The sequence below is a fragment of the Porites lutea genome, chromosome 11 (assembly GCF_958299795.1).
Source record: "Porites lutea chromosome 11, jaPorLute2.1, whole genome shotgun sequence".
Lineage (NCBI taxonomy): Eukaryota > Metazoa > Cnidaria > Anthozoa > Scleractinia > Poritidae > Porites > Porites lutea.
The window spans coordinates 12,475,643-12,501,210 of NC_133211.1; the positions used below are offsets into that span (position 1 = coordinate 12,475,643).

Genomic DNA, 25,568 nt, shown 5'->3' on the forward strand with positions numbered 1-25,568 from the left:
GATTACAGACCGAATTGGACGACACGAAGTTCTGTTACCAATTAATCATAACTTTAACAAAATTTGTGATATATAGGGCTCTTTTTAAATCAAAACACAAGAAATTCCAAGATTTTTTCGCTAGCCATGAAAAAAAAAGCCATTTAAGCGCGCGCGTGATGGCGCGTACTGTCCAATTACTTAGGCAAGACGCGTACTGTCCTATTAAGGCTGAAATCAGGGCAGTTGAGAACCAATCAGATTTGAGAATTTTGTTATAGTTATGATTACTCGTTGAAATAGGGTTGACGTTGTATTAGCGGGACGGGTAATCTTTATTTATGCAAAGCAACTGTTATAGTAACTAATGCTGGTATCCATGGGCTTTCAGTTTCCTGAGTAAATTGCTCAGTTGTCGTTTGGGTTTAGCTTGCAGCTTGAAAGAAATTGTTACACGTAACAGTTAAGTAAAGTTTAGTTGTATAAATCAATTTAATGCCATCGATCAAAAGAAAAAAATTGCCGCACGTTTCACATTATCCTTCCACACCCTCTTTGCGATAGTGAAAACTCAAAATGGTGATTTTTGTGAGGTTCGTTCCGTTGGAAGGGGGGCTGCGAAGATAACCCTTAGGCTACAAAAAGGATTAAAACGAGAGACAAGTGACGAGGGGGAAATCATTAAGCGGGAAAACGATAAGGTCGGGAAAAATGTTATATGTATATATATTTTTTTTGCGTTGAGGAGGAAGGGTTAAAGTGGACATAAATTATGTTTAATGGGAAGGAAAAGGTTAGGAGGACATACGTTGAGTGGAAAGAAGATTTTTACCTCAACTTGACAACTGCTACGGCTGTCCAAGAAGAAATTTCGAGAAAATGGCCGTATATTCGCAGGCTACAAAAAAAAACAACCGTTTTTCGTGGAAAATAACAATTTAATGAATATAAAAATAAAAATATAAACTGTTTTCTCTCCGAAAGAGTAACAACATTTCTATTAATGGTTGTCCTTGGTCTGTATTAACGAATAGAAAGGATTTACAATTTATTTCTTCAGTATGCAGGTATCCAGAGTAAAGCAGTTACTTCCTGTAAAGAAAACGAAACAGTATTCTTTTAGACGCGTTGTAGTGTAATTGAAAAGAACAGTTATTCCAAAAAATTCGAGCGTTTTTACAAAGACTTATTAGGTGCTAAATATTTTGGCTTAAATTGAGCTGAATCTAACGCTGTGCATGTCCTAGTATTATTCCAAACACTTCTCAGATTCATGTCATCTCATGTAACTACCTTGTGGGATTCCTTTTGGGTGGATCCGGGCTGCATGAAACAATAATTAAGTTATATGGAACATAACATGGTTAAGAATCCCAGCTGGTAGGAGATGAACCAGTGGGCTATTTTACAAGCGCATGGCCGAGGATTTGAACTCGGGACTACCGAGAACAAATCTAGCGTTCAGTAGTCTGAGTACAGGGGCGGCTGTACACAGGCTACCAGTCAGGGCTTGCGCATTACAAGTCCAGCTCACTAACCACTCGGCCACGCCGCCTCCTTTCATGGATATCAAAATTATCAAATGAACCCTGAGTGAGATGGTAGAGGGGTTTTCGTGGACAGACTCCGGCCTGATGGGGCCAATGATGTCAAAATCTATCATAAAATACATCTGAACAATCGCATTTGTAAGTCTTGTTCTTATTTTTTACCCCCCACTGTTCTTCACTGAGAAAATGAGCTTAAACTTTCAGAATCCAGTTTCTTATCTCGTATCTTACCATTTGCACACAAACCGCCCGGGTGGAAATCTTGGGCATGGACACAAAACTATGAAATTAAGACGTGGTGGGAGAACGGCCCGCTACAAAGTATATCCAAATTACCAAAAAGGGTAGAAAAATTACATCGCCCCAAATCACCAACCATATTTTCTGAAGCTTTCCAAACGGAATGTCGCGATCCATTTGATTTTCCATCAGCAATTTCCGGTTATCTCATTTAAATGGTGAGTACCCCTGTGCTCCGTTTATTCTCCCCAAGTATTCCGCTTCTCTGTCAATTCCTATCAAGTTATTCGCGGCGATATCTCAATAGCTCGTAATAAGTCCTCACTCTCTCGAACAATTTCACTAGGAAAACTACGAAGAGGGTCCCCAATAGGGTTCTTCAATCCCGTGATCCCGATGGCTATTTTTGGCATCCAACTTCCTGCGCATACTTTTCAATCCCGAATCTTGCCCACATTTTGCTTCAAAATCCCCAATCCCGAGCTTCAATTAAGGGACTCCAGGATACCGAAAAGCCTATTAGGAACCCTCTACGAACGGTACAACTTACAAGAAAAGGCGATAAATTCCGTATGAAATCAGGACGCCAGAGGCTAGTGCAACGCAAGCTTTCCTAAAAAATAAATGTAAAGATTGCCACCTAAGATGCTTCATTGATGATTGTTTGGTTGAACCTAAAAGTTATACACGTAGATATATATTTGGGTTAAAAGTTATGCGGTGATAACTTCCATGAATAAAATCTTACAAGAATACTTGCCATAGTAGAAAAGGTAGTTGGTTATAGTTTGTATGTGGTTTTTCCTAGACTCTATGGGCCAGTTATCATTAAACGTACTTTCGCCAGTGTTTAACAAAACCGCGTTCTAAGCCATTTTTAATTTGTCCAACGGTTTTATCTGAACACCATTTATCGTGAATAGTTTTATGAAAGCATATAGAGTAGACTAGACTGAAAGCATTTATCTTCTTAAAATGACGCACTAAGGAAGAGATCTGGGGGTCCAAAGATTTTTTAAACCGCGGCTTAAGTTAGACTTTGTTTACTGAATAACTGGCCTTATGAGAGAACTTGAAAGAGGCAGCCTAACTATTTGCCTTTTAGTTTAAAGTTAATTCATTTAACCTTGGGGTTTGAGCAATGTAACTTGATATTGTTCTTAAAAATTTATGCAGGCTCCTGATTTATACTAACATCTCATTTTCCATATTTAACTCACCCCGCTACAGATTCGGGACAAATCCTAGCTCCCAGTTCCTTCAGCCGTTCAACACTGTCACGTGCATCAGGGAGCTGCTCATGCACAGTAACCTTGCCTTCCTCGCTCTTGTCTTTGGAAGATGTCTCCATGACAACACGTGGTGCGCGTAACTCGAGCTTTGTCACATGAGCTGCCGTGGCCAATCTCTTCCCGATAAAACTTGCGCTCCTAGAGCAGATGCTAGAGGTCTGGGGAATCATATCACTGGGCTGAATTTCTGGGTCATAGTATTCTTCATCGTCGGTGTCGGACAAACTTTCGTGTTCTTCTGCGCGTTCACTTTCTTCCAGATGCTGGCAGTCAATTTCTTGCTGTCTCTTTCGTTCATTCTCTTGCTGTAGGGCGAAGGTAATGCCCGGTATTAGAGTCAAAACTATTGAAAGAATCTATCTATTTTTAGGTTGAATTAAAATAACGCAGAAGCCAAACTGAAAATGTAATTTAACATGCTCCATATTATTGTATCGTTTTATTATGTCCTGAAGTATCTTTAATCCAGCTTGGTCGCAATGCATCTCCCTGGAAAAGTAAGAGGGTTTGTAATCAACTCTGGCCACTTACCTGTAGCAGAAGAGATTCTTCGTTAGGAATCATAAAACATAGGAATGGTAGCAGTGGTAGAACTATAAGTAGGCTGTAGAACAGCGGATAGCCAATTTCATATGGCGCGTTCTTCTTCCATTCTGAAAAGGAAAAAGAATCAGTACAAAAGTAACTCTTCGCGTTGTTATCTCTGTTATGTCCATTCAAAGATTTGAGTAAACGTTAAGACTGTTTTTTTATCCCCTGTTTTTATTCAATCTTTCCGTTTACATGTTTTTCAACAGGATCCCTTGACCATCAGCCAAGCGATCTCAGTGCGTTAAACAGTCGGTCTATTTTTAGTTTATTTCCCGGAAAAACTTGCTGAATTTACGCAAGTTTGCTAATCCCAGGAAGAGCCCAGGAAGAGGCCGAGTTATTCTCTATTTTCGAAGTCGTTCCAAATTTTGTATAAACCGTTTTTTCAAATGCTCCTGGGAGTTCTGCATTTTTCCAAGAGTACTGGAAGACAATAACTTATGCAAAATTTTGGGGGCAAACAGAGTGTATTATGGGGGATTCGAAAATAGTCAATGGGCTCCTGTCTAAATAGAATGTGGCAGTTAATCTTCTCATCTAATCAATCTCAATCGCCATTGGTGGAAATTCATAGCCACTTTGCTGATGAGCTGTTGACGTGAAAAATCTACCTTTGCGACTATATTCTTTTCTACTCGCTTTACCGTCTTTAAAAATTATTCACGTGGTCATATTTCCCCGTGTTGCTCATCTTCGACCTCGAACACCCAGGCACAGCTAGTTGAGACTGGAGCATACAAGAAAAACTTCTGAGGAATCCCAAACTCATTTTAATTTAGAAAATATTTTATTTTTTAACAATTAGAAGCAAAGAATTAAAACTTTCCTGGAATATTTTTGGTAAGAGTGAGTACTCGGGGCTTTCCTGCTTATTATTCTTGTGAACTTTTATGGTTTATATCGATTTCGCCTGCCGTGAAAATTCTGTCCCGATTAGCTAGCCGTTCCTAATTCCCTTAGAAAAGCCCACCTCTTGAAATCCAATAAACTGCCGTAGCAAAACTTCCAAAAGGTGCAATCAGAAAAAAAAAAAGAACAGCCAGTGCTTTGACAACCAGCATTAGTTTAGACATATTCTGTAATCGCGCAAAAGACATTGCTGTTACATTGACTTGGATGCTTTTCAGTGGAATGAGTTATCTTTTTCCAGGTTAACGATAAGTTAAAATAGGGAGATTGAATTGGTGACAGAAAAGCTTCGGGCGATATTCTTGGAAAAAAGAACAATTTTGAAGTTAGTCGCTGGTTAACAGTTTTTTCTCTGAAATTTGCGATAAAATGTAAGCTCCATTTATAGCAAAAGGAAGGTTGCACTTTTTGCTTCAAACAGAGAATAAAATTTTGAAAGACTGCCTACCCGATTTGCCTGAGTTGGGCGACATATAATACACTGGAGAGAAACCTGCTCCTTCAAATTCTTCTCCAGTAGTTTCGTCTTCAAAGGGGCGGCCTTCTAAGGCGAATGATGCCGTCAAGTGTACGAGCAAAAAATAAATGAAGCAAACTGCTTTAAACAGCTTCATTCCAACCTCTTTTTACCTCACTGTAACTGAAACATCTAATACCTTAAACTTGTTTTAAACAATGATAAAAAACTCTGAAAAATCAATCAAGATTGACGTCATGAATAGTCTGTTAATTGATGACTCTAATTTTGTAACTTTCTTTACGCGGGGATGTTTTGTAGCTGCACGCGCCGAGATACCACTTTTGCCACTAATGGTTTCTGGTCCCCTTGTCATGCTCAACAGGTGAAAATTTGGCATTCCGTGCACTTTTGGACCAGGCCATTAATTTCGCATTTTAGGTTCACTAAAGCTGAAAAATAGATTTCATCCATTCCCCCCCCGGTCTCCCGCCCAACCAACAAATCCGGGAAACTCTCTCTCAAGCGCGTGCCATGTTGCGTTAGGTCACGTCATCTGAGTGTTCGTAGATTGATGCATTTCGTTTGCCATAAATGACATATCTAACCAGTTTCACCAGAAACACCGTGGGCTCCTTTACACTATGCACGGGATACAAAAAATGTGGCTGTGTACAGCATGCACACTGTAGTTTCGACGATATGGAAATGTCAAAAGGGCTGTTAATTTGCGGAAAAACAAATTTATAATGCTCAAGACTGAGAAAAGCAGCTATAATGTCTTTTATAGATGACAAACTGCACTGGAAGGACGCAGCCGGTAGAATACTGAATCTGCAGCAGTCGTCAGCTGGTGGAAGTTTGGTCACAAACCTCAATGTTATCCTAGATGAACTCAATTCTTTAGACTACGCAACAAATGTTGTCGAGAACAAAGAGGTTAGATTATATTTTTAAAACATGTTATTGAGTTATTAAGTTCAGAGAAATATATTCTTAACTCTGTTTTAGCTATTTTAGAAACCCTGTTCAATTCAGTACTACAGGACAACCAGTTTTAACCATGGAGAATTTCTCATGCCCAGGCGACTGTATGCACCTATCAGTGTAAACAGTGGAGGTGGGGGGGGGGGGGGGGGGGTTAGTGTGGGCAAAGGGTCGGGGATTTGATAAAAACTAAAAATTTTGGTCAATTTTCCGAGGGCGGCGAAGGATATGTTCATCAAATGAAAATAAAGCTAAAAATTCCCACCCAGGAGCCTACACCTTTCATAATGAATATCACAAAGCTGATTTGACCTATATTGTAAATATTATAAATTGTTCTTTGGTCATCGTAGCTTGATAAGAAATAACACACAAACTGTGGTGATGACAGAGAAAAAAGGCGTAGCAGGAAAAAATGTAACTTTTAACTTGATGTTTCATATTTGTCACAGGTCAAATTTGATTTCCGGTTAAAAGTTTTTAACCTTGGTTAATTTTCAATTTCTTTTGTCTTCAAGGACTAGGAGACATTGGAAACCTAACCTTAACCTTGGTTAAATCAAAATTAACAGTTTCTCTGTTGAAACAATCAAAAGCCCCCATCCCCCAAGCAAGTGTACTTGATCAAATCTCCCACCCAGGGAATGGACTTTTCATGGAATCCCCACCTATTGCCTATTCCCCCCTCCATGGGGTCTACATTGATAGGTGTATTTAAGGTGACAGGGCGTGAGAGTTTGAGGAAGGGGGAGTCCTATTTTTTGTTTGTTTACATTGTATTTTAAGGGGGAAGTTTTTACATTTTTACATTTTGAGGTTGGTGGGGAGGGGAATACATTATCTGTTATTTTTATTCCAAACCTGAACACCATTCCAGTATGGCATTATCTTGCAGGTCATAAAGGTTATCATATAAGTTGATCTAACGTTAAAGAAATATCTTGGGTAGCAATTTTTTAAATTTATTATTGTACCTGAATTGCACAGAAATGGTAGCTTGTTTACGCTTTCAAGAAAAGATAAAGCAAAACTCACTTTAAAATTACAATATTACTGGAAATAATAGGTTTTTGGTGGGTGGCTGGTCAACTAATCTCAGGTGATTAAACCAACCTTGTATCAGGAGGAGGAGGAGGCAGTGTGGCTGAGAGCGGTTACAGTGCTGGACTTGCAATTTGAAGGCCCCAAGTCCAAGTGCCTCCGTGACTGCTACAGACATTGTAGGTGGATTTGTTCCTGGTAATCCTGAGTTCATATCCTCCACCTTGCTTGTAGATAGCCAACTGGTTTGCCTCCAGCCAGGTGGGATTTGTAACCCCCTTCTGTTTGGTTTAAGTTCTCTGTATCAGGCATTTGCTCTGCCACACTAGCGTTAGTACTATAAATACTGCTGAGGGTAAATAATGGAAATTATCATTATTGTCAATTGATTGTCTAATATGCAGGATGCTTTACCATTGCTGTCCAAATGTTGTAAACTTGTTTGCTCCTGTGGAACTGATGACTTTCTCATCACCAAGTTCTGTCAACTCATATTCAATCTATTAGCAAAGCAAAAGGTAGGAAGTCTTGCACACGAATAACATTCTCTACCTTTCCAAAACATATAGAAGTTCTAAACGTACTGTGACATAAACTTTTTACATGATCCACTTTTCATTATTGTTCACAGATTCATTATTGTTCACAGATCCACAAAAGTAAGATCCCGCAAAATTATGGAAAAAAAGAAACCACAAAACCTTATTCCTTTCTAACATAACTAAATTTTGATTAGCTGATTGCACATTACCAGATTTTCTTGGACACTAACAACCAAGGAATTTGTTTCCAGTTGTAAAATTTGACATTTGAATTTGCAAAAATTTGTTCCTGTGAAATGTGAAAAATTAGCAATCTGTAAAATTAAATTCCAGCAAAAATTTCATACTTCAAGGTAGATAAAAGTTTTGGTTTATTCTGAAACCTAAGAGACTGACAATATATGTTGACCTACCTAAATGTTTACTGTGTATTGGGAAACATTTCTCATCAGACAAGGTGAGTGTTCATGATGATATTGTTTTGTTAACAGATCTCCCTTAACCAAGAAACAGTGAATGTTCTCATACCATTCCTTGTTAACTCCTTGAATAATTGCAAAAAGTGGACCCAGTTGAATCTTGTTAAAGCTTTGGGAGCTACTCTTTACGAAAATGGACAATTTTGCAATGAGGTAATCCACCTGTTCTTTTCTTTTACTTTAAAAAAGGTATCAATTTAGGTTTTTGGAAAACTGCCCATCAACCCCTCCCATGTTGCCCTAAGTGAAAAGTATTATGATTGTTGGCTTAGGGATATGTAGCCTCCAAAGCGGGTGTATTTTGCAGCACGACCCACTTTTTGGGGGAATAATGCTAATCTGCCATCTTGGACGTTAAAACTACCAGAGAGTTGAGGCGAGTAAAAAACTGATTTCAAGGGAGAGGTTGATGGGTTTAAAATGGAGGAGGGGGAGGGGATCAATGTATGCTCTGAAGGCTAGTTTAGAGGAGGGGTATGTAGGCAGTTTCCTAGAATCCTAAAATGATCTCAAAAATCTTTTACCAAGCAAAAACAGAAAAAATGGCGAGTGTCACACAACAGAGTAAGGCTCCAATATTAAATTGCACCCGAAGAAACTGTAGAACTATTTAAATCCATGACTACATAAGTACACTAAATCTATAAAATTTTTTAATTTGCTTGTGGCTTACTACTGGAATTAGCTCTGCATTAATTAAAAACTAGCTGTATAATTGTTGTTTCTAAGCAGCAATTCCATTTTTAAATCACAGTTCGCTGACAGCCTGTTGGGTGCAGATGGTGTCTTGGTAAGACTTTGTAAAGATGAGTCACAGGACACTGATGTTCTTTGTGGTACCATTCAATGTGTTGCAAATATGTGTACCAAGTAAGTCATAACAGTAATTTTTCTTAACAATAACTTGAAATAACAAGTGTTTCCTGTTTACTGGGTGTGCAGCTATTGCAGTAAACCTTGTATAGCGTTAATTTCCACCTTTCTTCTTTTCCCTCTACGTGGGCTGAGTAATAAACTTTTACGTAGTTTATAAGACCAGGGTGCAAAGAAGGTCAGTTTTACAGCTTGCCATTTAGGCTAGCTGTAGCTAGCATGTACTAGCCAAAACGTCATTTCAACTAGCCCCAAAATGATGAGGAGCAGGTTTGATTACACAGTTCTTCTGTAATTTGAATTCCTCAAAAAACTTCACCTGCCCATTGGGCAAGCCTAGAACAAAAATTCACTAGCCTGATAGCTAAATCTTCTAGCCCCAGGCTACTGGACACCAATTTTTTTTTGTGCACTGAGGATCAGTAGATTGCCTGGCAAGACTTGTCGACAAATGAGAAAAACAGTAATGAGACAAACAGTAATATAATGTTTGCGATTTAGTCATTCAAAATCAATGCTGTGCTATAGCGGGGCTTGATGGCCCCTGGCATTTTGCGTCCATTTGTGTAGGACATTCCCCCCTTGTATTTGTCACTATCAAGGAAATAGTGAATCAATGTCTTTTCTTATGTGATGTTCTTTTTTTCTGTTTAGCCCCATAGCATCACCTGATTCAGCATGCAATGTGATGGAGGAGAAATTCATCACAAATGCATTTATTCTTCTCTTGGAACTATTGCAAAGCTCAACTCCTGAACTGTGTGGGACGCAGATAGAACATTTTATGGTGTGTGTCATTGTGTCTGAAATTCACGGTTTTCTTTTAAGTCTATAATGGTACTCGATGCATCCAAACGTTATTTTATGACAAGGTTGTGCTCAGACCTCTCAAAATGTTTTGTAGTACTATGAGATCAACTAACAGACTAAGCACAAGGCAGAAAGGGCCAGACCAAACACAAACGCAAAAAGTGATGGAAAAGTTTTTAATTAGAAGTTGCATTGGTACGTTGTTTGGGGACTACATATTTCTCTGGTCCATTTCCTGGATTTTTTTTTTGTCCCACAAAAATTGCTTATTACATTAATTGATACAAGGGTCATGTAAGGAATACAAAGGGTCAATACTCATGGTCCAACACAAGAACCATATACACAGCCCAGTCATAATGAGCTGGCAACCAGCAATTTTGCCACTTCAAGTCGGATACAGTGGAACCTTGTTAATAAGGACACCAAGGGGACATGCCAAAGTGTCCATATTATCTGGGTGTCCGTATTAAGCTGATTATTTTTAGAGAAAACATATGAGATTTTTCAGTTTTGGGACAAATGAAACTGTCCATTATTTACGGGTGTCCATATTAAGCAGGTGTCCATAGAGCGGGATTCCACTGTATACCATCTGACTTATTACAACATTTAGTAATGTTAAAATAAAAACAATACAAGTTTGGGCCTTTGCTGCCTGCTACTCTCTGACTCATTATCCTGTCTTCTATTTTTAGTAAAGCATTTTGACGGAGCTGTTTACTTCAACAGAAAACAAATGCTGTTAAATACCCCAGGTCTTCTGTGTACAATTTGAAAGTTAATAATATTATATTTTTATTTTAGGTTGTTAACAAAGTTTTGTGCATTTTCCCACATGTGCTTTTGCTTAACTGTTCAGGCCAGAGACAAAATCTTGGACCACTCTTATCTACTCTCAAGGTAAAAGACAGTGAAACTGAAAATAAGTACATGTAGAGCACTCTTTGTTTGTATAATGTACAAACCTGTGTAATTTAAAAAAATTCAGGTTAAAAATGAGCTGAGAAGTATTCTGGAAAAGTACCCCAAATTATTGCAACAGGGCAATACATTGCGTGATGACATCATTTTACTATGACTACCAGAATCCTTCAGTTTGTTGTTTTCTTATGCAGATTAGGGCTATTGTTGCTTAAATCTCAGCGGGATTGACAAATCTAAATAAGAAAGCAAATGAATTCTGTTAGTTGTAATCTGTTGTCGTCATCCCGAAAGTGGCCTATTGCAGATAAATGTCATGTCATATTACACAGTTTACCTGAAATAATAATTTTTCTCTGAGACTTGAAACCCCAAATCACAGGACAAGGAATCTAAGCATTTGTTGTACTGGTTTCACCAAAGCATACAATCATTGCAACACAAAAATATTTTCCCTGAATGCAGAGTCAGATTTAAGTTTGTTGAGTTGGTGTTCAGTGCCTTATTAGCCTGAGGAGACAACTGATGTTTTGCAATGCCAGCATTGGTTTCCCAGCAAAAAGACATCTGACAAACGAGTGCAGTAATTCCATACAATGACATGTCACTACCCAGATCTGGGTAGTGTTACTGATTGCATGAATCTAGTCCTAGCTAATCAGAAGCATTACCAAGATCTGGGTAGTGTAGTATCATCAGACTGAGTATGGAATTGCTGCACTCATTTCTCAGACGTGATTTCACAGGGAAACCAGTGGTGGTTTTACAAAATGTCAGCTGTTCTCTCAGGCTAGTGCCTTATCTGTGAATCCTTTATTTTAGAATTACATGTTTTGTGGAATGCCTGGTTACAAACCACAGTATGCCGAGAAAGCCAGCAACAGATTACATGATAAGTCAGGTAATGGATCAAACTAAAAAGGTTGATATTAATGTTCAGCAAGTGAAAGATACTTAGGGTTAATCATTTGAATTTTGAGAAGGAGGGGTAGGCAATTTGATTTTAATATTAATATGAGTACTGAAATTAATTCCAGTCAAGAATTTTTCCTTTTAAGTCTGTTTGCAGGATATATATTTTTCTGAAATCAATCGACCACTTCATTGAATTCAGTATAATGTTTTTAATAAGAGGAAATTATTGTTGTTGGAAGTTAAGGGTTGACCAACTCTTGCTCTCACATCATTTTTCTCTTCGTTTCACTTGCAAACTTAAAGAGACGCTTGTCAAAGTGATATGGAAGAAAAACTAGGGGTTTGACAGAAGTCACTTAAACTAGATATTTGGCAACAATGCTTTGGTTATGGAGATAATATCATGCAAAAATACAGATTAAAGGTTTATCAGTGTAAAATCCTTGTAAAGTAGACAACAGTGCCGTGTTGTGAACAATGCTTAATTTTCTTTTGTTTCACTTCAACAGCTATTGAGCCTGATGATCTGTCATCAGTTCACCTGAGCACAATACCTCAAAAGGACCGTCAATATGCTATGCTAAGCAAAAGAAAGAAAAGGCGTCCTGCAAATAAGAAGACAAAACATGCCACTGCAGTACCCTCTCATCGACAAGCAATTACTGTGTCTGGTAGCTCTTCAGTAGATGCCCTAACTCCTAAGTTTGTGGAACGCTCTTCCTCAGTGGATGCTCTAACACCTAAATTTACCACATACAGTTCTTTAACAGATGTGTTGACTCCAAAATTTAATGCACACAATTCGTCAGTGGATTCATTGACTCCACAATTTGCCACATGTAGTTCTTCAGTCAACACATTGACTCCCATGTCTGTGGATCATAGTTCTTCTGTGGTTATGTCGACTCAAAATGCTGCCAAACACAGTTCATCAGCTGAAACTTTGACTCCGAAATTTTCTACAAATAGTTTTAAAATGAATGCAGTAACTTCAAAATCTGTTGAACACAGGTCTTCAATTGTCACAACAACTCCAAAATCCACTGTACACAGTTCCTCAGTGGATGCATTGACTCCTACTTTTGCAGCGTGCTCTTTGAGTAGTACACCTCCACACAAGGCAAAACAACCAGGCTCAAGTCCATCAAGACATACAATGCAGTCTACAGTTACCAGCAATTTTTATCCAAACAAGGATAGTGAGGAAAGGTCTGGAGCGGAATCTTCAGGCTATCACAGTTCATCAAGCTTGTCTGCCAGCTCTGACTCGGAGTACTCAGACAGTGAAGCAGGGCAGAATGCAAGGCTAAGGTAATTAATATTTATTTTGCTGCATCAACATGGAAAAATAATAACCTTATGGGACAAAAAAAAAGGTAAACCTGCTAAAAATCTGCCAAAACAGTGTTTTTAAACATATTGGATACACATATTTTCCACTTGTTTTCTTGTTTTGGTCTTAGTTGTTCACAGAGACATGTAATTTGCATCCAAACTGAAAAATGTGTGGATGATTTTTGGCTTTTCAGTGACTGAGATATAGTAACTTTTTCAGGTTCAAAGTAATATTAGTTATCATTTATAATAGCTGAGACCTTATAATAGACTGTTTTTTATGTGTATGGGAAGGCATACATATTTGCCAAGTGGTTTATAAATAAAAAGAAACCAGGCCCCAGTTGTTCAAAAAGTGGGTAGTGCTATCTACCAGATAAATCACTATCCAGTGGATGGTGCCATGGGTTTCCCTAATACCTATCTACGAGATGATGATTTATCCGATGGATAGTGCTATCCAAGGTTTGAACAACCTGGGCCAGATGTGATAGTGGCATTACCAATCTACCAAATACCTATCCATGTCTAAGTGTTAAGAGGAAATCTATCTATTTACGGCTAATACCCGTCCGTAGCTGTAAACGGAAACAGAGTATCTTAAAGCCTCTGTTCCATGCACACTACAATCATAATAATTTCTTCTGTGTACTCTTAAAAATAAAATTAATATATTGATAATTAAGTCAATTCATTAAAATGGTTATGTTCTGGTCAGGGAGGTGTACTTTATCCACAGAGCAGAGTTGATGTCAGCGCTTATTTCTTTCAGGTCAATTATGTCAAAGATCAGGCTTAATGTGCTTCTGTGTCTTCAGGCTGTTGTGAAAGTAAGTACCATTTATCTTCACATGGGTACCAGGGATAGTCAAACTCTCACTTTATTATATGGTTTGCAGGCGGGCAAGATGAAGCAAATCATGTCTTCTGATTATTTGTTTGTTAAGAAGGCAAGTTGGGCTTGTCTTGCTTACTTGGAAATGTATGCTTCATTCCTGTAAGAATAAAACTTCCTTTTTGCTATTCATGTTAAATAATACTTCCTTTGAACCTCCCTGTTTTTATGTATACAGGCCTTTAGGTCAATGTAATTGTCCAATGCTTTCTTAGACGGTATGATGTCCAACATTAATCAGTATGAATAAAGAATCAATTATTTTCCAGTTAATGAAATCATATTTAATTATTGTCATGACTTATGCGTTTAGAGAACAGACAAGAAAGTGTTGTTTGGTTACTGGTCTTCATTTGTTCCTGATAACACTGTGTCTTCCTCTTGGTCACTTTTTACTACAATCCTCAAGGATCCTACTCCAAAGGTTAGTGTTGTTTTATTACTACCTTGTTGCTGAGTAGTCTAGTCATTCTTTGAGTTCCCCGTAACTACAGGATGGAACCTGCCGGGTACTTTGATGACAGGATGCTCTGCAACATGGCCTTGAAACAGCGACATAAGTCTGGATGGAATGGTGAAAAATGAAATAATGATGGGTTACATACCGACAGGGACATGGCCTAATCTTCCAAATGTGGAACAACAGTATTTAAAATTCAGACTAGGGACATGTGTACCCCTCCCCCCCTCCCCAACAGAGAGCCTCTCCCCCTCAGAGAGCCTCTCCTAAGTGGCTGTTTGACCAATGTGATATACATTGTTGTGGTTAGCCCTGTAGCAGTGACCAGCAAATTTCAGCCTTCTCATTGTACTGAGGTCTGATATTCTAGACAGGTTTCCACAGAGCTCAGTGAGGTTTGTAACATTATTTTGTCTCTTACTCCTGTTCACACTTTGTTTGTTTATGTGCGATATCCCTCAGGGTCGGGCTGGTGGTGTAGCAGTGCTGATGGACTTGTTAGATGGTTCAAGACAGTTCTTAGTGGCTGCTGAAGACAGGTGAGGATAAAGAAATTGATGAGGCCCTGTCAGGGTAAAGTTCTGACAGGCGACATGGCCTTGAAACAGTGACATAAAACAGATGAAATGGTGACAGACAACATAAAGATGGGTTAAACATTGTGAGGGACATGGTTTACTCCTCAAAATGTGAAACGACGGTATTCGCAATTCAGACTAGGAACACTCGTAAACCCTCTCCCTCCCCACCAAGGAGGCCTCATGGATAGAATGGTTATGAAGGCCAACATCTTATATGAGATGGCAGAGATTCCATGCTTGCACGCTTGGAGTTTCTATGCTATTAACCAGGCCCCGGTTGTTCAAACGTTGGATAGCGCTATCCACCGGATAAATCACTATCCAGCGGATAAGTATTACGGAAATCAATTACGCTATCCGCTGGATAGTGATTTATCCGTTGGATAGCGCTATCCGACGTTTGAACAACCGGGGCCAGTGTGATAACAGCTGTTCTTTCTGAATGCTCAAGTGGGCAAATTTTAAGATCGTTAGCCAGACTTGAACAGTCTAACCACTTCAACTGATAATGTAATAAACACCATCACAGGGATAAACTGTTTTAGGTTATGTTTTTTTTCCTTGAAATGTTTCTTCACGACTCGCTCTCTCTGGGACCAGGGTAACACATGCTCTCTTTGCACACCGTTTCATCTTTTTTCTTAACCCTTTCCCCTGCTAGCATGAAACCCATTATTTCTATCAGCCACCCTACTTAACCGGTAAGTTTAATTCTTCAGACGTTACTGCCTTGTTTAAACCTCTGATCATGTATATTTCAGCAAAGCTACTCATTTTCCGTTCATTCAAAGAGTTTTCTCTTGTCATAGAGATCAGCACAGCTCCTCGCCATCAGCTCGTCCTTTCACATCTTTTTCGGTAAAGTTAAGCGGAATCGTTCATGAGCTTCATAGATGCCTCTTGCAAGCATTGATGGCTGAAACCCATGCGACAACTAAGGCTCAGATACTCAAGGTAAATAGGTTGGCTCTCACCCCTAGTTATGGCCAAAGTCAAATTTTTCTGGTAAAATCCTAAAAGTTACATGGCTCTTCATGAAAGTTCAGCTAAAGAAGTTTCTTGTAAATGGCAGCACTATAGAATTTCGTTCATGAATTTGAAAGTTAGCATGACAAGTTTTTTCATCCGCAATCTTGGACACAATAAAATGGAACAGCAAACCCCCATCCTCCCAAATCAAGGATGAAGTCGCGCGAAGGGCAAAAACGCGCCATTTTCCCATCTTTGACTTTAGGGGGAAAGGGGGGTCTAGGTTTTCCATTTATTTTGTCCTATTTTGCAATCTTGGGCAGAATTAAATTGAACAGCAAACCCCATCCTTCCCCTCCGCAAAGCAAGGATGAAGTCGCGCGAAGGGAAAAAACGTGCCATTTTCTCATCTTTGATTTTGGGGGGAGGGGAGTGGGGGTATAGGTTTCCCATTTATTTTGTCCACGAGTGTGGGTCTAGACGTGAAAGGGTTAAAGTGGTTTTCGGTTTAGACCAAATGGGCCAGTTATTTCGCAGTTATAAGCAATATAAGGGGAAAACAAGCACATGTTTGGAAGTGTAGCCACATTTGTACAAATCCACCATGTGACTCTATTTACGTGACACTAAGAGGGACTTTGCAGGCCTCTTTGACAAAGGCAATTTCCTTCTTGCACAAAATCTACATGACAATTTGTTTGATGTGACTTTGAACTCCCTTAGCAATGAAAGGGAGAATAGTCGCATCTCCGAACTCTTCTCAACATTTGATTCTAGAGGTGAAGTCAGAAAAGAATAATAAGACATCTCAGAGAAAACTTAAACAGTACGCTAGTAGCAGTATAAATGAAGAAAGAAAGAGGAAAAGTCTTCAATTAATTTATTTTAATTTTATCAGTAAGTATTTAACAAGCAATATAAATGAATAAACCAAAGGCAAAATAATCAGTAAGTATTTAACTAGGCTGTTGTCAAATTCCATTACAGTGTCTGTCCATTCTGGTTCTTAATTCGCCATATAACAGACTCAAAGCTGGACTTTTGAGTAAGGTTGTTCGGCAACTGAGGCCTCTTCTTGCAATCAAAGGTAAGTTAAGACTACAAAAATACCCGGGGGTGCTCACCAAAGTTTTATACGGGAGGGTCCGTCGCGAGGTCCGACCACTTACCCTATTTTATGTACCACTTCGTATACTTTTAATTAACAAATGGTACGGACTACCCCTTTTGCATACCTTGTTTCATCCTTTTCAACCGCTGTAAATGCACTGTCGTTTAAATCACAAAATCACAAAACCAGAACGTGTTCTCGACTTTCTTACAGCCATAAAATGCATCTTGTAGCCCCTTTCGGCCTTTTTACACACGAAAGTGACAGATTTCCCCACCCTTTTCATATACTTTAACTGATGAAAACCCTACCCTTTCATATACCTAAAGCCTTAAAAAAGTACCCTTCCGGGTGGAGCCTCCCCGTATAGACCATTAAAGGAAATACTACGGGCGGGGGGGGGGGGGGCAAAAATACCTCTTACTTACTTCTTGTCAGTTTTTGAGGACCACAAGTTTATTAGTTGTCTAACTATTAGGTGTTACCCTCTATAAATAAAGTTTGATTGATTGATTGATTGACTGATTGATTGATTGAACCTGCCCTTCGCCTTGTGTGTTGATGAGAATTAGAGCGATTAGTGATTCGGCTTCAAGTACCAAATAAATTCTTCGTGATATCTTCCCTTTTCCTATTCAGATCCAAACCTACAAACAGCTGTGCTTTCCTGTTTAAGGATGGTGGTGTGTGTTCATACGCCCCTCCCAGAAGTAGTTGAATTAATGAGGCCATCCTCAACAGAAGTCAATACAGGGAACATGAATTTGACCCCACCCGGGCAAACAAGTCTTAACTCTCTTGCCGAGGTGATTCCAGGGTTGCAAGTGGCTTTTGATTCACCGTGGCTTATACGCTGGTGCACTCATTGTGCGAATAGACGGGATAACTCATTGGTGGTGCGTCTAGAGGCCATGCAGTTCTTAGCTTCGTTCTTGAAGAGCTATGTTTTCTTAGCCAGGTATGTGTGTGCTGGTGTGACGTCTTGTGATCCTGCGCTTGCCTTGCCTCTAAGTCTTGGTTTTTTGAGCGAATTTGTCAAGGCCAACCGCAACCTAGGTACCTCAGTTGGAAAACCACTAATCTGCTGAACGGTAGGTTGTGAGTTCAAACCCTGGTCAGAACACTAACCAGGGTTTTAAAACACATTAGTAGGGAGGTTGAGCAACGACGACGGCAACAAGAACGGCGAAAAAGCCGGCAATAGTTTAGATCAGCAAAACAACAAGTTTGCACGTGCATCACGCTTTTCGTGTACATTTCTTTGCCGTCGTTGCACGATCACGACCTGAAACTGCCTAATTTCACGTTTTCTGGAGGACTTGAACCAAGGTAAAGATTTCCTTATCCTTTTTGTTAAACGTAGATACAGTCCTTTAGAATTCAACTCCGGAATAAATTCAGCAACATTTGACAAATTGAACGCCATGGGAGAAGAGCAATGAATTTTAAAACAGCATGAAGTATTTTTTAAGAGACGTTTTCGCCGTCGTCGTTATTTTGCTCCCAACTGTCTGTAGCTCGAGAAATAAAGGCAAAGCAATGTACTGTTTATTAGCTGGAATGGTAAACACTTCAAGATTTTAATCTCACACAAGCAAACGTTCTTCCACAAAAGACGTGTTCGCTGGTTATGTTAATCACTTTTGCTTTTTCAGTTCCAGCGTAGAATGCCTAACAAACCTGGCGTGTTCATTTTTGAAGGATGGCGAAGCATCATTTACATTGCCAGCATTAAAGGTTCAAGCTTTTTTTTGTTTATTTTATTTTTTCTGTGTTGTAATCTCACCCGGCCGGCGTGACCACCTCACCCCACTCCCCTCCTCCGGTTTCATCTCCCCTATTATTAGCTAGGCTCTATAACGTAAGATTGTAGTGATTGTGCAAAATCTTAGTTCTTTCTTAAGAGCAACAGAGTCGGTGGGTTCGATTCCCGGGGCCGGACCAATACACGGGCCTTAAAATAACTGAGAAATTAAATTACTACCTTTGCCCTGCAAACGGCTAGACCTTACCGTGACTCGGATGGCCACGTCAAATGTCGGTCCCGTCTCCAGTAGGAGACCTAAAAATAGTGTCCCCAGTTAGTACTTTCGTACTTTTAAGCACGAAATAAAATACATTAATACTCGAATAAAGTGTATTTCCCCCTTATTTATTCGAGGGAAGCATGCCCCCTTTTATGCTTTTGATTATTTCACTATGCTTTTCCAGGTCTTAGAGGAGCTGGCGCGAGCTATGAATGGTGAGATTTCAAAAACTTCGTCTGGCAGAAGTGAGATTTCAAAGGATCAGGTTCGTTTAGATAGGAGTCTTAAATTTAATATTTGCTCGGCTATTATTCCTCTCTTATGATCTGGATCGATTACCTTAGGAAGATGAGATTATAAGATTCTTCTTTTTCTTCCGACTTTCTCTTTGTTCTCGATGATGTCCTGTAATCGTGAGCTATAAGCCATAGGTCAAAATTTCTTATTTCTAATATTGTTCTCGATCCCTTGTTTTTACCTTTATTGTCTTGGTTAGGTATTTCAGTTTTGGCAAAAATTATTAGATGGACCGCTGACCAAGATCTTACAGGATGGCAGTCCCGTATCAGGCCCAGCATGCAGTGCTGCCCTTGACTGTTTATCGAACATTGGAGGTGTAATCTTTAACGAACTCCCTGTAAGTCCTGAAAAATATAGCCTGCGTAGCTCGCGGCTTAGATTTGGGGCGGGGTGGGGGGGTGGGCGGTAATAGAGGGGAGCGTAGCGGGAGCGAGCGTTGAAGCCGTGAGGAGAATGCCGCTCATGGGCGTGTTCGCCAGACAAAACCGCCAGCTACATAAGCTTTAGGAAATAAAAGCCTACCACTGTTTTGTCTGCACTTTTCGGGGTGGGGAGCGATGAGAAGTCGTTATATTCTCCAGCTAACACACTTGAAATTCTTCCCTGAAGATGCTACATTTTGTCTTTTTTTTGATGCTACATTTTGTTTTTTGTGAAAAAAAAAAAGTTAAAAATGTCCAACTAGGCATTTGTTTCATTCGGTTATCATAACGTCGGACATTTACTGCTGATCCGTCTTGATATGACTGCTACAAAAGCAGGTCAATGTATAGGCCACATTAATTGTTTTATTGTTTATTAATCGTGCTAGTAGTTGCAGTTGTCAATCGCTTATTTGTTGTTTGTTTTTCTTGCAGTTAAACAAGCGTGTGCTGTGCATCACTCTTCTCCTTGGCCTGTCAAATGACGAGGACAAGAACGTCAAGGTGAATAACGGCAATTTGTAGTCAGGTTTTCACTTTAGAGTCACTACAATAAAAACCCGCGAGGAAGAACCTGCGTTTTCCCATGTTAGCCTTCACAGATTCCTACACAAATGGTAATTAGCACAAATTTAGGTTAGTTAGGGTCTCAAAAAGGTTCTTATTTTCTCAAGGAAAAAAAAATCATTGTAGCTAAGAGTATTGAAAGGTATTCAGCTTATTCCGTATATAAATCTGCATACCATCACTTTGCAGTTAAAGTGATAAGGCTCCTCTCTTCAGAGAGGATCCTGAATGTTAAATTCTCTTATTTGCCCAAGTGTACAGAATTTTTAAAATAGATTTTAGAAAATAAGAACCTGTTTCAAATTTTAGGCTAAACAGGGTCTTGTATAGATGGGGCCTAACTGGCAAATTTTAGCCTTACGTACAGGTTCTTGCTCGCGGGTTTATACTAACACGTAGTCACCAAAGACGCATACTCGTACACCCAGTGGTAAGTTACTGGAACAAGATTTTTACTGGCGACATCTCCACAAGAAAAACGGAGGAGAGAGAGACCATATGTATCTGATTTCCCTGAAATTTTTCACAATTATTTTTTTTGTTTTATTCTGTTTTTACGTTAGCCTGGGATCATGCACCCTGGTGGGAACAAGGGAAAAAAATCGGCGAGCGAAGTGAGTCGACCGCGTGCTAGCTCACACTTCCTCTCTTCCCCTCTTCCGGTTTTTCCCTTACCGTCTCCACGCGATTTTTAGCTCCCTTCCCCATTTCTATTTTTAGAACTCATAATGACACTTTTTTTCTGCTTGCTCTTTACTCCAGGCATCTTCAGTCCGTGCCCTGGGTGTGTTTGTTCTGTATCAGTGTCTACGGGAAGATGTACTTTTTGTCGCAGATACTGCTAATACGGTGTTAAGTGCCATGACAGACCCCAAACTCCTGGTCAGAATGAGGGCGGCCTGGTCTTTAGCCAATCTCAGTGACTCCTTGGTAACCAATATGTAAGTCATATAGGGGTGGGTTTGTAAGTACCCTCCCACGCAGACGTTCTTTTGGCTCGTCACGTAATCCTCCCCAACGACGGAAAGAACGCGTGACGAAACCCTAAGAAGGTCTGCTTAGGAGGCTAGTTTGTAAGTTGTCACATCTTTATGAAACGGGCGGCCAGGAGCCCATAACCTGGGAGAGCAACCTCCAGTCTATTTTTAGATACATATGAAGAGTACCTACTTTTTCCCGCGAAAATGTAGCCTTTGCTCTTCTCGCGTGTCCATCCGAAACATAAAATATACAAATATCAAAGGATACGTATCTTTGTTTGTGGAACTTTGCTATAGCCTAGACACGCCCCACAATCGATCTAAAAGTGCATACTTGTCTGAGACAACCATTCGTATTTGGTGGAGTCTCCACCCATTTTAATCCGACATAGAAAAACAGCCGTCTTTATTAAATGGCGGATTAAGGTGACTTACATGAATATTCAAATTGACGGTCACAAGGGAAGTAGGTCTCTGCTTACTTCAAATGTGAAGTGCCCCTAAAAAAAAACGACCTGATTCCCAAGAAAATAATAATGCTATGGAATCACTTTTGCTGTGTGGACCAGATTTTATATCGATAAGAGACTTGTCTAGCTAGTATTAAGGTTAAAACTCGATTCGCAATTAACAAAACTGAACGAAATCAAAATCAAAATCAACTAAGATAATAGTCTCTTGACTGAAATGAAGGTTAATTGAAAGTTTATTTCACATGGCTGTGTAATGATCAGTAATCTCCGTAAAGACCGTAAAACTCTAGAGGCTTCTCTTTCGGGGTGCATACTGGTTTCGTGGGTGTTCCAAAGGTGTTGATCTTGGCTCCATCTTTAGAAGGATAGATCACTACCCCGTCGTACGATGACATGGAAGGATCTTCATCAAAGTAGTTGAAAGGCTTAAGCTGAAAGCTGGCCACGCTTCCTGGAGTTGCTGTGTTTGGGATATCCTCTGAGTGTGGAATGTGCATTGTGCCCATGGTTACCCAGGCAACCATGTCCACGTTATCGATATTTTCGCCATTCACATATTTTTGAAAGTCCACCACGGGGTCGACCATGTCTTGCTGGTTGTAAAGGGAAGAACTCTTTTCCTCGGTCTCCTTTCTTAGTGTCACGTGCAGTTGATTGAGAGACCATCCTGCGCCCTTCACTACCGGCCAGCTTGCTGGATACATCTGCTTTATCATGTCGCGGATGTGCAAGCGGTAGCCGCGGTGGACGCCAAATTTGTTCTTTTCGTTCTTGTTGATGAAGTTCATCAAGGTGGGAGTGTTGAAGTTGTAATGATACACTGCGTCGTCCTCTGTGGTGTGCAGTTTGCGGTGGATGATTTTCTGCACGTGATAATCGTTCGGGAACCACGGATTGGTGAAGTTTTGGAGTCCCACTTGGTAAGTCTCGTACGAGTTTTCTGTACCGAGGATGTCGATGTCCACTTTGTAGTTGAAGATGTGGTCGTGCATGCTTCCTGCCAACTGGTAGTGGACCTGGTTCGAGTAAGGCTCTTCGTCCACTGTGTAGAACGTGGCTTGAGGATATCCGCTGGCGGAGCATCGTACCTCCAGGACACCGTTGGGATAGAAGATGTAATCCATCACGTAGTCGTAGTTGTAGGTTGTGGCAGCTGTACGGAGGATAAGCGCGCTTCCGGGCATTCCCCCGTAGAAGTTATACCCGCCCTTAAAGTTCGTATCGTAGTGCCTACGCAAGGGGACACCCATGTCTTGTTCAAACAAGCAGATTGCTTTCTTGTACTTGGCAGGGTAACCTCGTCCAACAAAGTGCAGGACGTCAAAGAAAGTTGCCGTGTCAGGGCAGTCGACCCCACGCAGGAGTTCAAAGGTCATGGATCCCATGTTCCAGGCAGCATCAAGGTAGTTCGTGAACAGCGGTTTAGGCGACCACCCTGAGTAGAATGCCTCAGCTTCTTGCACACTCAGTTCGTACACGATCCTGTCACCCTTGAATTTGATGTCGAAAATCTGGATACCGGAAGAGGTACGTGACCGGAAGTCGAAACTCCAACCCATGTACTCCACGTGGTGACCGCTGACTGAGTATCGTTTGCCGTCCGGCTCGTAGACTCGTGGGTTTCTCAGGGGCTTTTTTGGTTGAGGGTTCCCGCGGCGCTCATAAGTGGAGAACAGACCCTTATCCTTGGCAGCGGGAAAATACATCTTAGATCCAGCATCGTAAGCGGTCATGAGTTCTTCTACAGTGTCATAAGTCTTGTTGTTGTAGTAAATTTTCTCTACTCGCCACTGTGTCGGATCGTTTCCGCCAGTATCCAGTAAAACTTCAAACCCGACCGGTTGAATGTAAAATCCTATCATGTCTCTCATCATCCACGTCCACTGTTTACGCTGATTCGCCTTGAACGTACTCGGAGCTGATAGCCCCCACGTCAAGCAGCGATCTTTGCAGCCCCAGAATGTGAACCCGTCGTAGCTTTCCTTGAGCAAGCGGAAAGCGTGTTTGGTGACGTTCTTTATCATTTCCTCCATGATCGCCAGCTCCTTAGTGTCTGCGAATCGCGTATTGAACGGAATTGGGTATTTCCCGGGTCCGGTTGACTCTCGATGGCTCGTAGGTTTTCCAGCAGGTTTCACCAAATATTCTCTCACATCAGGATTAGCTTTTCCACCGCTGTAGATTACAACACGAGCGGTGCGTTCAGGCTTGTCTCCGTTTTTGTCGAGGAACGCCAGTGCTGCAGCTTTAGGAGGTTGCTGTAGCTCTATCAAATAAATGTAGTTATCGTTGATCTTGGCCTCATCAAAAGGAGTGACATTCAGCGACGACTGGCTAAGAATGTAATCACGGACAGCAATGATTTCCTCCTTAGACAAATCGTTGTATAGCCCTGCCGAGCGTGTAGCTTCTTTCGAAGGTGTCAGATACGTCTCGGGGCAGAAACCATCAACGTTTGAGTCGCCATCTCCATTTTTCAAGGCTTTGCTCTTGTTTTCCCTTGTGGCCACAACTATCAATGCTATGAGTAGGGCGAGGGAAAGAACAGCAAGAAGAACGACAAGGATTTTCAAAATGAAATTAGTTCTGTCTGCGCCTTTTCCAGCCATCTTCGCGAACGGCACAGCTTACGTGGTGTACGATGCTCGCTCACACCCTTGCGTTCAAGGTGCGTGATACGAAACTTATAGCGATTAACACCCCCTATTGGGTATCCTAGAATGATCTTCAAAGGTGTCAGAAGAAACAATAGATAAGCGTTGATGTTGACATATCCTAGTATAAAAATCCAAAATCCCTATTATTACGCGCGGTGAGCTGCTCAAATGTATATGGTTTCTATGCCCTTTTTTCAGCTTTTTAACCTGAAATTGGACCCAAAAAAACTTTATAAAATGTACGAAAATAATGACTACGCTTTGAAGTAACAACCACGATATTTGTAGTCAACTGAAAATGACACTAGGTGCTCGAGAGTGGTTTGCAGTTGTCTCTCATCAGAACTTAGCGTTACGTAATAGTGCTATCACGAAATTGTGAGTCTATCTTATTTGTTTTCCATTTTTCAAAAAAAAAAATTGTTACCCTCGACTCTCGACTCTCGACGTAAAGATAGACTCCGAAATTGTCATTTTTACATGACATGGCACTTTAATTTTTAGTAATGAGATAAGAATGAAAGTCTCCGCATTTCGTCCTTTAAATTTGATACTTGCTCAGCCTACGCTTGCCTATATATCGGAATACTCTAGTCGCTTTTATCTTGGCTGTTTTGTTATTATATTACAGAAACAGTGAAAGTATTCGCAGTTTTAGAAACGCTGTTTTACATCTTTTAGCAAAATTTTGATAAGAACAGTGAGACTTCTATTGTCTATTTAACGTACTTAGTGTTTTTATTGTTTAGTATAGTTTTAATTTAGTGACAGGTCTCGTCGGAAAACCACCCATTGGTGATGGCGACTTCCTGTCTAAAGATTTTAATTATTATTATTATCACTAAGTATTTTATACATCCCTGTCAGTGTCCAAGTTTCCACTAAAAACTATTAACGCCTCTTTCGTGACTGGTTTTGGAACAGGGAAAAAAAACTACCAATATTTATCCGGAAACAAGTTTTCGTTGTTCAAGGGGGATTAGGGTGCATCCATTCTGTTAACATTTACGGAGCAAAAACTGTCTGACGATTGAAGTGACTTGACCCTAGTAGCTTGATCAGTTGGCTTTTTAATGGGGCGGAAATGACAAGTATTTTGAAACGAAATAAAATACTTGTAACCCTTAAGTACTCTCAAATTTGCGAGACAGAAAAAAATGTCTGTTGACAAGTCTGTGTGGTGTAACCTTTCATTCGAATAC

At 40.2% G+C, this 25,568-nt stretch overlaps 2 protein-coding genes and 1 pseudogene across 2 annotated transcripts in view; 1 reads left to right on the forward strand and 2 right to left on the reverse strand.

The window, feature by feature from the left end:
* Nucleotides 1-2,985: 2,985 nt before the first annotated feature.
* On the reverse strand, nt 2,986-5,175 carry LOC140953226 (uncharacterized). The gene is made up of 3 exons (XM_073402726.1): nt 5,042-5,175; nt 3,593-3,764; nt 2,986-3,366 (listed from the first exon to the last, which is right to left on the reverse strand). Exons 1-3 carry the CDS (start codon nt 5,173-5,175, stop codon nt 2,986-2,988), a joined length of 687 nt encoding a protein of 228 aa, XP_073258827.1.
* A 501-nt stretch (nt 5,176-5,676) lies between these two features.
* LOC140952492 (HEAT repeat-containing protein 6-like) overlaps nt 5,677-25,568 on the forward strand; it is a 34,834-nt gene continuing 14,942 nt past the window's right edge. The window contains exons 1-19 of the mRNA XM_073401918.1: nt 5,677-5,957; nt 7,451-7,564; nt 8,080-8,220; nt 8,822-8,937; nt 9,595-9,727; nt 10,558-10,653; nt 11,497-11,575; nt 12,099-12,900; nt 13,697-13,754; nt 14,133-14,243; nt 14,742-14,818; nt 15,670-15,814; nt 16,817-16,916; nt 17,580-17,898; nt 18,596-18,677; nt 19,152-19,232; nt 19,464-19,604; nt 20,125-20,193; nt 21,019-21,197. Of these exons, the coding sequence (XP_073258019.1) occupies nt 5,796-5,957; nt 7,451-7,564; nt 8,080-8,220; nt 8,822-8,937; nt 9,595-9,727; nt 10,558-10,653; nt 11,497-11,575; nt 12,099-12,900; nt 13,697-13,754; nt 14,133-14,243; nt 14,742-14,818; nt 15,670-15,814; nt 16,817-16,916; nt 17,580-17,898; nt 18,596-18,677; nt 19,152-19,232; nt 19,464-19,604; nt 20,125-20,193; nt 21,019-21,197 (3,005 nt within the window). The 5' untranslated portion in view covers nt 5,677-5,795. The remainder of the gene's footprint in view (nt 5,958-7,450; nt 7,565-8,079; nt 8,221-8,821; nt 8,938-9,594; nt 9,728-10,557; nt 10,654-11,496; nt 11,576-12,098; nt 12,901-13,696; nt 13,755-14,132; nt 14,244-14,741; nt 14,819-15,669; nt 15,815-16,816; nt 16,917-17,579; nt 17,899-18,595; nt 18,678-19,151; nt 19,233-19,463; nt 19,605-20,124; nt 20,194-21,018; nt 21,198-25,568) is intronic.
* Nucleotides 21,920-24,397, reverse strand: LOC140952183 (diamine oxidase [copper-containing] pseudogene; annotated as a pseudogene).

Bases quoted from the DNA above. Each gene is read 5' to 3' on its own strand.
- LOC140953226 (XM_073402726.1), bottom strand. From the start codon at position 5,175: ATGAAGCTGTTTAAAGCAGTTTGCTTCATTTATTTTTTGCTCGTACAC. The intron at 3,765-5,041 runs GTATTATATGTC...TGGACATAACAG, and splicing joins GGAGCAGGTTTCTCTCCAGT to AGATAACAACGCGAAGAGTT. The intron at 3,367-3,592 runs GTAAGTGGCCAG...TTCGCCCTACAG, and splicing joins AAGAATCTCTTCTGCTACAG to CAAGAGAATGAACGAAAGAG.